Here is a 12,693-nt window from a genome sequence, read left to right on the forward strand (position 1 = left end):
AAAAGTTTGAACATGTATTTTTTTATGAAAAACAAGTGAATTATCCTAATTGAACCATTACCTGTGAGAGGTAAGGAACACCATTGCACTAAATATTGATAAAATAGTAATGGAGTTAGTAATGAAATATTAACAACGCTTGTTAGGATTTTTTTGGTTTCGGACATCTTTTGGATAACTAAACATGCACCGGGTCAAACTGACCTGGAAACATCATTGCTGTTCCTGACAAATGACCTTAAGCTGTGCTTCATTGTTGCTACAAGGCTGTGGTCTGCTGGTGGCCCTTTAACATGAAACTGTCTCTACTGCTCACTGCCACCTATCATGTTAACCGTCTCACAACCTCTAACAATTATTAAAGTTGGAAAACTGTTGCAAGGTCTTGGTGTGCATATTTTAAAAATGATAAATCTTGCCTAATTTAATAATATTGTGGCATTTTCTTAAAATCTTTAGGCATTTATTAATAAACTTCTGACTGGAAAAAACCCTTCTGTAAATTCACTTCACTAAGAGTTCAACATACAAATATTATTGGCTTTTTTGAAACAGTATATTATACAGAGACATTCAACAGAATAAAATCTGATATAATACTATTCAACATCTGCGCTTTATTCATGTTGTAAATAAATTAAAACACCACCAGTTTTCTGTTCTTTGCCTTTTATTATTCAAATGTTTAAAAATAGTAAAACAATTAAAATAAAATGAAATCTCAAGTTGCTAGTCACAGTTTACATCTGTGACTTACACTGAGACCTGGAAAATTTCTAATAATTACTCTGTTTATTCAGAAATTTTTAAAAAATGGAACACACCTAAAAACAAAGTTCAGTTTCAGCTAACAGAAAGTGGCCAGGGTCCATCACTCGCTCTGCACGTTCGGGGGCTGAATCATTGTGTCTCTGATGTCGAAGGCATCTATGAGCTCCTGAGAAAGAACAAACAGTTGTAAAAATAAAATTAAGACCAAAGACACAAAACGAGATATTTTTAGAGTAGTTCTTGTATTGTGCCACATTAAATCATCTGTGTTCGGTCCAAACTTTGCAAACCTTCCATATCTTTGGGCTGAAAGACACAATGCACTGTTTCCGAGCGCACGTTCCTCCAGCCTCCACCTCCCCCTCCTCTATCGGCGCTGAGACACAAAAAACACACAACACTTGTAAACTAATTCGCCTCCTCCACTCCTCTTCTTCAGTCAGCAAAATGTTATGTCTTCTTACCTATACAAGGCAATTTGGCATTATCCAGATACATCCGTGCCAAACCATCCTGGAACACAAACAACACTGTCACACCTGCTAACAATCACTAGAGGGCAGACAAAGCATAATTGAAACTTCAGCGCCGGCAGCTCACCCTGATTAGAAAGGACGTGTGGAAAATGTTCTCTACAGTCCGAGAAAACGAGTTGGGGTCAATAACAAACTCGTAATATGATATTGGGGATGTTGCTGTGGTAGAAACAGAGAGGCATGAGCAAACAGTAATTACACAGTAATGAAATGTTAAGGTCTCCGAGCTCTACTTTAAACTCACGATCATCTTGGTAATAACTCTTCAGGTAGCCCAGGATCCTTTCCACCTCTTTCTCTGTCGCTTCATGGTGGGAGTCTTCCATTTTTTTTAGCTGACAAAAAACATTGGCGTGATGCAGTAAATATCTGGGACATCAAAACTCTCAATCTGAACTCATGTCAATAGTGTCAAAAATGATAAATGATAAAAAGCATTCTAAGAGAATTAAGGCTTAGAAAATAAACCAATTGTTACTGACTGTTCAGAAAAAATATGTTTTGAAAGACAACTGACTGAATTAGTCGCTTCTGTAAGGTGATGGGAGGTTGCTACATCTATACTCGGGGGTCTCTTAGAGATTCTTAATTATCGGACAGGTGGATGTAGATAACTGGATGGCAGTGTGAGTTTAGCTACCTGAGTGGGCATTATCCTTTTGGCTTCCTTGCTGGGTGCCTTCCTTTGCCGTTCTATCCTTTGCTTTGGAGGGGGGGGCTCTGCATGAAACGAACCCATCCTGTGCACAGAACCCAAGAAAAGAACCACAGGAATGAAAATGTATACTGCTGAGAAACAGTAATAAATCTTGGACAATGCAAAAGTAAGTGCAACATGATGATAAGAGTAACATAAAACAATTCATTTATCAGTTAAGTGCCCTGGCACTTAAGTCACAGCTGACACATAACATGCTGCAGCACTCACATGTAGTGGAAGGAGGGTGCTGTCCTGAAACAGCACTCTGCTCTGCGGGCCACTCTCTCCCAAGCGTCCTGCGGCAGGTAGCCATCAGCCCCATGTCCGTTCTGCTGCTCGCCCTCCCCGTCTTCTAGTCGGTTGATACCCATGAAGGACAGCTGTCGGAGGAGCAGAGAGATCGCCATATGACCACTGCCATGTATACTGCCTTTGGTGCATGCAATACAAATATTAGGATTTTTTTACATATTGTTATATGTTTAACCAGTTATTTTCTATGCACTCTTTTTTTTATTTTCTACTTTCCTTTATTATGTTTCTCTCTCTGTGTTGTAATATAAAGCCCTTTGCATCAACTATGTTGAATTACATATATAAGTATATATGTATATATTTGTATATTGCTGTGTCAAGCTCTGGCTCCTGAACAGCTGTGAGTGTCTCTAGTTAGAGCTGAGAGGCACAGACTGCTGATATTAAGAAATGAGACTGCAGACCATCTGAGAAAGCTGTTATAACAATGTGTCGGGAAAGTTACCTTGCTCTGGTCTTAAAAGGTACAGTGCACCATATATACACTATATTTTTTATTAAATTGCTCTTTACTGGCAGACTGACCAATGTTCCAATGAGATTAGATTATGTTGGTAACTATGTAACGCTTTTCAACCAAAAGAAGGACTTACTGAAACTGAAGTGTGACAAATACTAAAGAAACAATGAAAGATGGATATTTCTTTGTTTTGGAGGGCTTTTTTGATGGGAGAACCTGAAAACAAGCTGACAGACATACAGACCTGACACATCACAGCCTTACATAGTGAGAAATTCAAATCCAAATGCACTCTCCTTTTAGCTCTGTCTGAGCCTCCTTCTTTGGCGTAAACTGTTCAAATACAGGGTCTAACTACAGGAGAGAATGCACAACCAAGCAGCTACGACTCCTGAATAGAATATCTCATAACTAAAATATCAGGTGAGAGGGATGCACAACATCAGGAAGATAAATTACCTGAAAAAAGAGCCATATTGTGCATCTCTAAGCCATAGTAATTTTTACATAAACACATAACAAACATAGAAATCTTGATATTAAACATCTTAATTACGCAGTTATAATGTATATACACAATAAATGTACTCACAAGGTGCTCAGCAAAAGCAGTGGGATCGAAAGCAGTACCCTCAGCAAACAGCTGGGTGGCTTTCTCCTTGCCCAGGTCTGTGGCCACAACAAGCAGCTGGGCATCCAGAGCTGCTTCCCGCGCCTGCCGGACTGACGAGGAACACAGTGAAATCAAACTGGCCCACCTGTGGGGGCTTCATAATTATGATGATACTCTGGACACCATGAGTACAAAACTATGGGCAAATTTAGAGCCACCAGTTAATCTAACCTACATGTCTTTGGTCTGAGGGGGGAAACTGCAACACAGTACATATTGATGTATAAACTCATGCTCTGCCACTCATGAATATTTATGTCAGTTTAGATGCCAGCATTAAGAATCTGACTGAAAAACAATCACATCGACATCATGAGTTTGGGGAATGCACAAGCGTGCAGTCTATCCACGCCTGAACAGTCACAGGACTGCAGCCAAATTTGCATTTCTATTTCTGCATTTCACACTTACCATCTTTAAAAAGTTTATTTGCTTCTTCTAAAACTTCGGTGAGTCTGTTGTTGGACGGACTCAGCATATCTTCCCTATTCTCTGAAAGCACAAGAGAGAAAAACATCAACAACTAAAAAATAAACAGAAACAACAACGGTCGCTGTCACCCCAACCTGCCTGTTACTCACGTTGCACCGAGTTGATGAGGTCTCTGTACTTGCTCCGTATTTCTCTCCTGAGTCCCGGGTCACTGTCGTCGTCCTGTAGGTCAGCTGGGCTGAAGGAACAACCACCGCCGTCTCCGTCATGTTGCTGCTGCTCTCCTTTCCTTCGTCCAGCGGAGCCATTCTGCCGAGGAGTTTCCTCATCAACGCCTCTGCTTCTCTTCATCTTTGGTCAGTTAGAGAACGAGCTGTTGAGGGAAACGCTTGTTATGGTTTGCGTTGTCAAGTTGTTAAACGTTCAATCGCGAACCAAACAGCCAAAGGCGCCAGAAAGTCAAGATGAAAAGCCGCTCCTCTGGCTACTCTACAAAGTAGGCCAAGTGGGAAATGCTGCAAGTGTCAGATTAAATACAATTCGATTAGCACAATCTGACTAATGTAAGGCAATCGACCTACTACAGCTAAGATTAGCTACTGGGATATTATTGTTTAAAGTTAGCGTAAACTGTTCAAATACACTAAATCTGAACGAAGCCCTGCCTTGAATTTACTGCGAGTAAGCGAATACACGTTTAACAAGCACCCTGAAGCAGGAAAAACATATTTGATAGAGCAAAATATGGTCGCATATCCAGCCGAACCGGAAGCAAACTTCTATTGAGCAGGCAGTTAACGCAAACGCGGAAGTACTACACAGTTCACTATCTCGTTTCACTTGTCAACGTCTTTGGTCTGTACAAGTCGATGTTAGCTAACAAAATAAACTCTGTTAGCAACTTAGCTGATGGAGACTTTTGACTCTTCTCTGCCCCAGCAAAGGTCACATCAAATATAAACTCATGGCATGCTGTGGTTACTGCTCAACTAGATCTAGTTATTTTTCTTGAGGTAACTTCCAACCTGTGTTAACAAACAGAAGGCGCGCCAGAAACGTTTCAACTAGGTTGACGAAGGAGAAGTTTGTTTTGTATTGGTAATCTGCCAGCGGGGGAAAAGTTACTTGTTACGTGGAAGTTAGAATAATATCACGTTATTTAAAAATACTTCTGCCTTTCAGAAACACACAAAAAGGGATGCCCATACACCACGCTATAAGTGCAATGAATGCAATAGAGAAATAAGACTTGTTTGGCGAACACTATTATATTGCTACATTTCAAATTAAATAAATACACATAGTCGAGATAAAAAATTACGATCTTTATCGTCTTTATCAATAAAAGGCTGTCTTGTAGCGTAACTGGATAAGAATCTGAAAAAAAATCCGTGCAAAATAGAAAAAAAATAAAGAGAGCATTAATTAGAACATAGTTCCATATCGAACTGTATGCATCCATAAAATCAAATTTACAGCCTTATTGCACGCTTATAAAAAACATCAGTTCAGTCATCACAAATCCCAACTTTCTCTCACAGTTGCCTTAAAAATATCCTAAAACATTGCCAACATTATTCTTAACTTGGACTCTTAACAAAGTATACATATAGAAAATGTGAAATCGATTTGTAGTATTATATTTTGTACACACGCTTTCCAAATATCAACAAAGGCATTTTTTTCCTTCATTCGAAATTTCTTCTTTCATATTACATGTTAAATGAGGCTGCCGACGTCGAACGAACGTGAAAGTAACTTCAGCAACTGCCGATTTCAGTAGTCCTTTAGGGCGGCAGTCAAAATACGTCAGCAACGGGATCTGATTCCTACCGGCAGATGGCGCGCTAACTATGAATGAGTAGTATTAAGTACCTGACGTAAGGGAGCCACTCTTTATTTTTGAATTCGTTGTTTTGTTGTCACAGCAACCAGAAGCGTCTCTCCGTCACTTCCAGCTATCCGACACGGCCAGCTGTTGACTGGCTTATTTTTGTAGTCTCGTCAACACTAATTTAAAGTGGTACGCTATAGTGCTGTCTTTTGACATTTTTATCATTCTTTTTATTATTAAATCAAACCCTTTTATTTATACAAATCCGTCCGGTTTATTTATCATTATATTATTTATTAGGCTATATGACACATAGCTTATTACACTTTTTTTAAATTATTTTACTTATTGTAATACAGTATATGTAAAGTGTTGGCAAAGTGAAGTTCTTAAAATGTTAAATTAAAAATCGCATTTTATTAATTAATTTAACTAGGTTTTTTTTTTTTAAAAAATGTCCGGATTCTAATATGCTATCCTTTATTAACATTTTCTCACATTGTTACATGCATAAATAAAGTTGTGTTTAAATGTTCACAGGAAACACTGCGAGCCCTCATATCCGTGCCTGTCGTTTGTTACAGCTGAGGTGCACAGGCAGCGAGATTTGAACGCCGCTTGTCTGGAAAGCCGCATGCTAATCCCTCCATGACGTGTCCGAGCTGGGAAGCTGAGGCACTGAGCTGGAATACGGGAGCAGCAGCGAATCTGAGCACCTGAAACAACTGTTGTTTCATCATGGGGGAGCTGAGGTCCACCTCTCCCGGGCTTCGTTTGGACCTGAACAACTTTGACTCAGCCGATGCAGAGAGGAGTCGGTATGTTTTAACGAGCCCCCGCTCACTGCAGTCCTGTGCACGACTTGGTATCAGACCTGTTGAACTTCTCATTAAATCGCTAAATGAGCTGATTGCCGAGCAGAATGACGTGCCATTTGAGACGGTGAGAGTTATGCATGAATCCTACGAAAAGGAGAGAATGAAGCGTTTACAAATGTGCCGGGAGGAGAGGGAGAGGATTATCCAGGCGGCTGGGGACAGGTGGCCAGGCAGTAACAGTCACGTCTCAGGCCTGGAAGTGGTGCCTGTGACAAAACTGACAGATCAATCAACAGACAGACAAACGGGGTCCATCCCATATGCAGATCTGTGCTTTACGGGGAAATCTCCGAGCAGGTCCACCTGTTCGGCTGTTGGCAACAGACACCCAGACAGGAGCACAGTCTGCAGTCTCAGCCTGGGAGACTTCAGACACTCCCCGGCGACTGAGATGAAACTGGAAAGGCTCACCAAGGACATCAAAAAAGAGATGTGCGTCACAGTGTCCGAGAGAGACCGCAAGATAGCAGCTCTCATGCTGGTGAAGCACCAGGAGGAGCAGGCATCCATGAAGCTCATTCAGCAAGAGGAACAGAAGCGACAGGAGGCTCGCAGGCATGACGAAGCCCAGCAGGTGCGAGCAGAGAAAGAGAAGAGGAGGAAACTGAAAAGGAGTATGCAACGCTGGCGTGAGGAGCTGGAGTCCCGCAGGAGACTGAGGGAGCAACGGGACAACGAGAAAGCAGGACAGCTTGAGCAAGAGGTGCAGATGCAAGAGGACAGATGGAGGAGGCTGAAAGAAGAGGTTGAGGCACAACGCAGGGATAAGAGAGAGGCTGCACAGAAAGAGGCAGGGGTGCGCAAACACTGCCAGGAGAAGCTGCTGAAAGAGCAGGAGGAGGTGGAAAAAAGAAGGCGAGAGAGGGAGAGGCAAGTAGCAGAGGAGAGGGAGCAGAGGGCCAGGAGGAGCAAAGTATCACAGGAGAGGAGGAAGAGGAAGAGGCTGGAGGAGGGAAATCGTAGGGAGCTGCTGCGACACGTCCTGCTGAAACAGCAGGTAGAGCAGCAGGTGGAGGAGGAGCAAGCACAGATGAGGAGCACACTGAAGAAGAAGCTCCAGCATTCCTGGGAGAAACGCGCCCAGGCTGCAGAGACACGACTCAGAGAGCTGCAGAAGCAGGCAGCCCGGGAGGAGGAGCAAATCCAGAGAGCTCAGCTGAAGGCCGAGCTCCACAACATACAGCAGCTCACGCACAAACAGACCCTGGTTCAGCTGAGCCAGCAGCGCATGGAGAGAGCCGCCCTGCGCGCCTCAGCCCGGCACAGGACCAGAGCTCAGCAGACACATGAACGCAACACACACAGGCAGCTCTGCCACCAGATGCTGAGGGAGAAGGTGCAGAGTGAGGAGGAGGCGTTGAGAAAGGTCAAAGAGAGCTGCATCTCCATGAAGGAGTGGAGGAGGGAGCGGCTGCGGCGACAGCGGGATCAGATACAGGAGGAGGCCCACAGGCTGGCTCGGGCCTCCTTTCACATGAGGGAGAGAGTGAGGCAGCAGACGCGCAGTCGAACCTTCGATCAGATGGCTCTGGAGGCTCAGCTGACTGCCTCCTTGAGCCGCATGAAACTATGAAAAAAATTATTAACTCCCAAAGGCCCTCCTCACCAGCATCTCCTCTAATCAGTACAGTTCAGGCATTAACTGACTCACCGAGGGCTGTGGTGAAATAAGTGAATTCAGATAGTTTAAAGAAAAACATCCCTCCTATCTGAAATCTAGGAATGTGGCAAGAACCTGCCGCTCAAGTATGTGAATTTGTTGTAACCAGGGTGCCACGAGAGGGTGAATGTTGGGGCCGGGAGCAGCAATGACTCATTTCACCACTTTGGTTTTAGAGGAGTAATGACTCATAAAGTCACAGTTTTATAATTTATAGGTTTAAAATATTTTTTAGATAACAAGAAAACAGAAAGTCAAAATTGGGGCTGATAGAATATCCCCAAATTTGCATAGCAGACTTTTATTTATTTGGTGTCCTGTTATTCATTTTAAAAGTGCTGTGATTTATCTTTGGGTGTTCCTGACGCTAAGCTTGGGACACGACTCTTTACAGCTATGACCAAAGCTTCCATATATAGTATCAAAAATATCTCTGCTCTGTGAGCCACAGCACCTCATTTGTCTCGATAAGCATACTGCAGTCGTCGTTTTTTTTCTTACTATCATGTGGTTTGTAGCCAGTGGGGTGCTTGAAGGCTGACATCAGTGTTTTTATTTTGGTATGAGCAGCCAGAGGAGTGCAGATAAGAGAGGAATTATGGGAAAATTTGGGGAGGTTGAACCAAATTGCAGCGCTGTGGATGAGCCACACTGTTTGGTTAATGTTTAGGTGACCATTGTGGTTTTTTTTTGCTCCTCTTCCATCAGTGCCTTACCTTAACGCCACGTCCCAGTAGAAGCACTTTTAAATGCTTTGTGATGTATTAAATAGATTAAAGCAGAACCATAGTGAATTAACTTAACATAAAAGCTGTTGCTGCTCCTGATTTCAATGCATCACTTGTGTTCTGGGCCATGACAAACATTGTGTTGAATTAAGCCACTAGTGGTGTACTGATGGAAAGCACCGGTAACTTTTAACAATCAGATTGTTATATGGATTGTGTTTTGTAGATTTCATTATTTCATAGATTTTATCATTTTATAGTTTTTGCATATTTTATTTTAATGAATAAATCATACTTGAACATAGATCATTGTGCTTTCATGTATGTATTTAATGCCAGTGTGGTTCTACTTAACACACTTATGTCCAGCTCTCTGGGGTAGCTGATAAAAGGCAGGTGCAACTTGACATGCTGGCCATTACAAAATGAATTTGCATTAGGTAGTTTACATCAAGAAACGTGATGTGTGAGGACTAAAAATAGTAAGACATAAAGCAGTGGAATAAGCTATCATGAAAATGAGCAGTGTGTGTGTTTTTTTTATTATTAATTATTTCACATAAACTGCAGATGCTAAAGAAGGAAGTGAAAGAGGAAAAACCAGGAGTCATCAAAATTACATAACTCTGACATGACATGACGGTTATGCACAGCCACCTGTTTCTGTCTCAGCTCAGACATCATTTAGCAGGAGCTGCTGGACTTCCTACATGTCATTACTAATGTTCCACCTCACATCCAAGAGGCTTTGTTAGCTGTACTGTGGAGCACATTATACTGCACAAAAAACCCTGTGTCTCGGTAATCTGTACTATTGTACATGGATCAAGTCTGGACCTGTTTGAAGCTCCAAACAAATTAAAAAGATTCTGTTGAAAAGTGAATGACATAGATCTCCTTTTGTTTGTGTAATAGTCGGTGTCAAATTATTTGGTTGTCCTGTAAATCTATCCAGTTACTGGAATTTCGCTACTCAAATGTCCTCAGTACCTTTATCGGGCATGATGGAAGGCTCTCACGAAACCTTACTGAATTCAGACTTGGCAACAAAAGGCGTCCCTTTATCAGTCTTGCAAAAGAAACGTAGTCCACCCCAACAATTTACTAACAATCAGACTCTTAACACACAAACTAGTCCACGGCACATCTGGTTTGCTCCATCATTATGCCACCCAGGTAGTTTAGAGTGGATACTGCACCGTGCTCTTTGCACCAAATTGACATTTCTCTCTCAGTTGTCATGCAGCCCAAGAGCCAGCACCATCGGGAACCCGACCCCGAGGATGAGGGTGAGGCTCTCCAGGAGACCGAGGTGATTCTGCTGGTGGACTTTGGCTCCGGTGTGCTCATGGATGTCAGAGTAGGGTTGGCCCGTCCTGCTGCTCCTGATCTCTGGAAGAACGTGCACTGTGGCCACATAGAGAAAGGTCCCAGCCGAGAAGAGCATTCCCACACCCGTCGCACTGAGCTGGCTCTGAGGTGAGCTGCCAGACTGTGGACACAAACACATCAAATCGATAATAAAGAACCACCAGCTGAAATGGTATAATTACTGAGACTTCCTATATCTTCTTTGGGATAGACTCAAGATGCCGGACATGTTGTTTCTTACTGCATGTAATATGAAGTAAGTTGTGATGGCAACAATCGGTGCTGCTGCTGAAAACGCCAGCAAATGTCCCTGAATGTACTTCTTTTCAAGGCCTGCATGCATCAGGAAGGAGACCAAACCAAAGGCTGCAGGCGCCTAGGAGATAAGACAGATGAGATGGGTTATTATCAGCTCTATTATGTCATGTTTGTGATCAGTACTACTATATTTCACACTCAGAGAACCTCACCTTGTGAAGAATCACAGCAAAAAATACTACCACTTGCACTGTCACTTGCCCAGTGGCCACAGCCGCACCCAGAGCAAAACCATCAGCTATATGCAAACAGAAATACTTATTAAAACAACATTTAAAACAATCTACTGCTTAAAGGTAAATTTGTTCTTTTTTCTTTGCAGCATTAGATTAAACAAACGGTTAAGTTTGTTTTTGCCACACTGCAAGCCAAATATTACCAAAGTAAAGAGAGCCAAACCCTCCATGCTGTGCTGTGGATTCAAAATAAAACCATAAAAGACCCAAACAGTGGAGGAATCACATGCTGAGTCACATGAGGAAGTGAACAACTCCAGTGCATCGCTGGGAATTTTCCATGCAAATGTCTTGCGGCTCCTTAAAGCATAATGTGTATCTTGGGCAAATATTTCACCAGAAATGTACTGTAAATGTTCTGAGCTGTGTCAATACCTGCAGCATGGATAACCAGTCCTAAAGTGGCCGTGAAGCCGACACTGTTCGTCTGCTCTGAAATGAGACATCGCACGTCGTGTTGAGAACTAAAAACATGTGTGAAGCGGCGACAGTCTGAATAAAGCTGATATGAGATTTCTGCCAACTTGCCACGCATAGAAAAATAACTTCCAATCTGATCCACCACAAACATGAGGGTGAAGCCGAAAGTTAAAGCCACCCCGATGAAGAACCTCGCTGCAGGGTCTGCGTCTGTGGAAGCTGCGTTTTTTTCACTGGCATTCAGGCTGGATGGGCCATCGGAGGCGGAGGATGCTGCAGAGAGAAGATGAAGGACGGGATTAGCTTTTGATCAAATCCACATAAAAGACAACAAGGAAGAGCGGCACACTTTTAGCCAGCTAAGCCTGCTTTCATCCTCATGTGCTTCAAAATCTCACGGCAGTGCAATCAAATGCAGGTGTTTGGTGGGTGAGGAGGATGGAGTCGACAGTTGAGGAAAACACCCCCCCACCTCCAAAAAAACAGAGGTTCAACTTTAAGGTTGTTATTCCGGATCATTTTCATGTTTGTGTTTAGAAGTGTTTACCCACTGCTCACCTCTCCATGACTCTTGCAGTAAGTCCACTCCCTCTGGGATGGCAATGGACAGTGCTGTCCCACAAAGGAGTCCTGCCCCCAGGATGGAGACAAACTGCAGGCTTTTCTGGGGATCGACACATGATTTCAGCTGATCTCACAGTGCTTCATTTGACAGGCAAAACAGAGCGATTTGTCATCATGACACTAAGAAACAATGCACAGTGGCAATGTTTAGTCATAAACTCTACGGGTGCAAATTCCTGTACTACAGTCAATAGTCTCAGGACACGAATAAAATGAAAAAAATCAAGTTTCGGTGACATTATTCAGCTAATGATGCATCGTGACTGAATAATTTGAGAGCTGTTTGGATCTGAATCTGCCAATAACGAATGATAAAGCAAGATTAAAAAAAAGAACAAACACCAACCTCGGAGAGTCTGAACAGCAGCGGGATGAATCCAAGTACAAAACAACCTACAAACATTGCGACAGATACAAAGGTGATGATCAACCCGCCGTCCATGACGAACACTTTTTCTCACAGTTTGCAGACACGCTCCATTTTAGCGTCACGCTGTGCCGAAAGCTGGCGGTCTCATCTCATGGTGTGGCTTGATCCCATCTGTTGGAGTGCTAAGTGCCAATCTGCCTTTCCACGTCGCGCCTCGGACTCTGCTCTTTGGCTGCACAGCAGCACTTCAATCCCGAGCAGCAACACCCAGTGTCGGACACTGGGAAGTACATCCCCCCGCCCCCAACCCTCGGTCCACCAATCATCTGCTTCCGTTCTTCTATCCCCCCCCCCCCCCCCCCTCATT

At 43.0% G+C, this 12,693-nt stretch overlaps 3 protein-coding genes across 8 annotated transcripts; 1 reads left to right on the forward strand and 2 right to left on the reverse strand.

Moving 5' to 3' along the window:
- Positions 1–652: 652 nt before the first annotated feature.
- Positions 653–5,015, reverse strand: nsmce4a (NSE4 homolog A, SMC5-SMC6 complex component). Of its 4 annotated transcripts, none has more exons than XM_046402400.1 (11): positions 4,913–5,015; positions 4,037–4,260; positions 3,867–3,947; positions 3,375–3,505; positions 2,236–2,387; positions 1,948–2,047; positions 1,552–1,642; positions 1,372–1,466; positions 1,236–1,284; positions 1,062–1,147; positions 653–937 (listed from the first exon to the last, which is right to left on the reverse strand). In XM_046402400.1, the coding sequence occupies exons 2-11, from the start codon at positions 4,236–4,238 to the stop codon at positions 872–874; spliced, it is 1,053 nt and encodes a 350-aa protein (XP_046258356.1). In that variant the 5' UTR covers positions 4,239–4,260; positions 4,913–5,015; the 3' UTR covers positions 653–871. The 4 variants fall into 4 exon arrangements, with proteins under 4 accessions (XP_046258356.1, XP_046258357.1, XP_046258358.1 ...); XM_046402401.1 differs by having other exon boundaries at positions 4,037–4,263; positions 4,913–4,983; XM_046402402.1 differs by lacking the exon at positions 4,913–5,015 and adding an exon at positions 4,596–4,671.
- Positions 4,758–8,411, forward strand: LOC124066175 (coiled-coil domain-containing protein 177). Of its 3 annotated transcripts, none has more exons than XM_046402390.1 (2): positions 4,758–4,900; positions 6,306–8,411. In XM_046402390.1, the coding sequence occupies exon 2, from the start codon at positions 6,460–6,462 to the stop codon at positions 8,170–8,172; it is 1,713 nt and encodes a 570-aa protein (XP_046258346.1). In that variant the 5' UTR covers positions 4,758–4,900; positions 6,306–6,459; the 3' UTR covers positions 8,173–8,411. The 3 variants fall into 3 exon arrangements, with proteins under 3 accessions (XP_046258346.1, XP_046258344.1, XP_046258345.1); XM_046402388.1 differs by lacking the exon at positions 4,758–4,900 and adding an exon at positions 5,572–5,910 and having other exon boundaries at positions 6,262–8,411; XM_046402389.1 differs by lacking the exon at positions 4,758–4,900 and adding an exon at positions 5,572–5,910.
- An 888-nt stretch (positions 8,412–9,299) lies between these two features.
- Positions 9,300–12,597, reverse strand: LOC124066180 (zinc transporter ZIP9). The gene is made up of 7 exons (XM_046402403.1): positions 12,303–12,597; positions 11,891–11,996; positions 11,441–11,605; positions 11,288–11,344; positions 10,829–10,914; positions 10,600–10,734; positions 9,300–10,479 (listed from the first exon to the last, which is right to left on the reverse strand). The coding sequence occupies exons 1-7, from the start codon at positions 12,396–12,398 to the stop codon at positions 10,219–10,221; spliced, it is 906 nt and encodes a 301-aa protein (XP_046258359.1). The 5' UTR covers positions 12,399–12,597; the 3' UTR covers positions 9,300–10,218.
- Between the last annotated feature and the right edge of the window lie 96 nt (positions 12,598–12,693).

The sequence above is a fragment of the Scatophagus argus genome, chromosome 10, assembly GCF_020382885.2.
Source record: "Scatophagus argus isolate fScaArg1 chromosome 10, fScaArg1.pri, whole genome shotgun sequence".
Classification (NCBI taxonomy): domain Eukaryota; kingdom Metazoa; phylum Chordata; class Actinopteri; family Scatophagidae; genus Scatophagus; species Scatophagus argus.

Excerpts from the sequence above, each read along its gene's own strand:
- nsmce4a (XM_046402400.1), bottom strand. The coding sequence starts at position 4,238 with ATGAAGAGAAGCAGAGGCGTTGATGAGGAAACTCCTCGGCAGAATGGC. Across the intron at positions 1,467-1,551 it reads GAGTTATTACCAAGATGATC|CAACATCCCCAATATCATAT; the intron begins GTGAGTTTAAAG and ends TTTCTACCACAG. Across the intron at positions 1,285-1,371 it reads ACACGTCCTTTCTAATCAGG|GATGGTTTGGCACGGATGTA; the intron begins GTGAGCTGCCGG and ends TTTGTGTTCCAG.
- LOC124066180 (XM_046402403.1), bottom strand. The coding sequence starts at position 12,398 with ATGGACGGCGGGTTGATCATCACCTTTGTATCTGTCGCAATGTTTGTA. Across the intron at positions 11,345-11,440 it reads AAGTTATTTTTCTATGCGTG|AGCAGACGAACAGTGTCGGC; the intron begins GCAAGTTGGCAG and ends GTCTCATTTCAG. Across the intron at positions 10,915-11,287 it reads ACTGGTTATCCATGCTGCAG|CTGATGGTTTTGCTCTGGGT; the intron begins GTATTGACACAG and ends GTTTGCATATAG.
- LOC124066175 (XM_046402390.1), top strand. The coding sequence starts at position 6,460 with ATGGGGGAGCTGAGGTCCACCTCTCCCGGGCTTCGTTTGGACCTGAAC.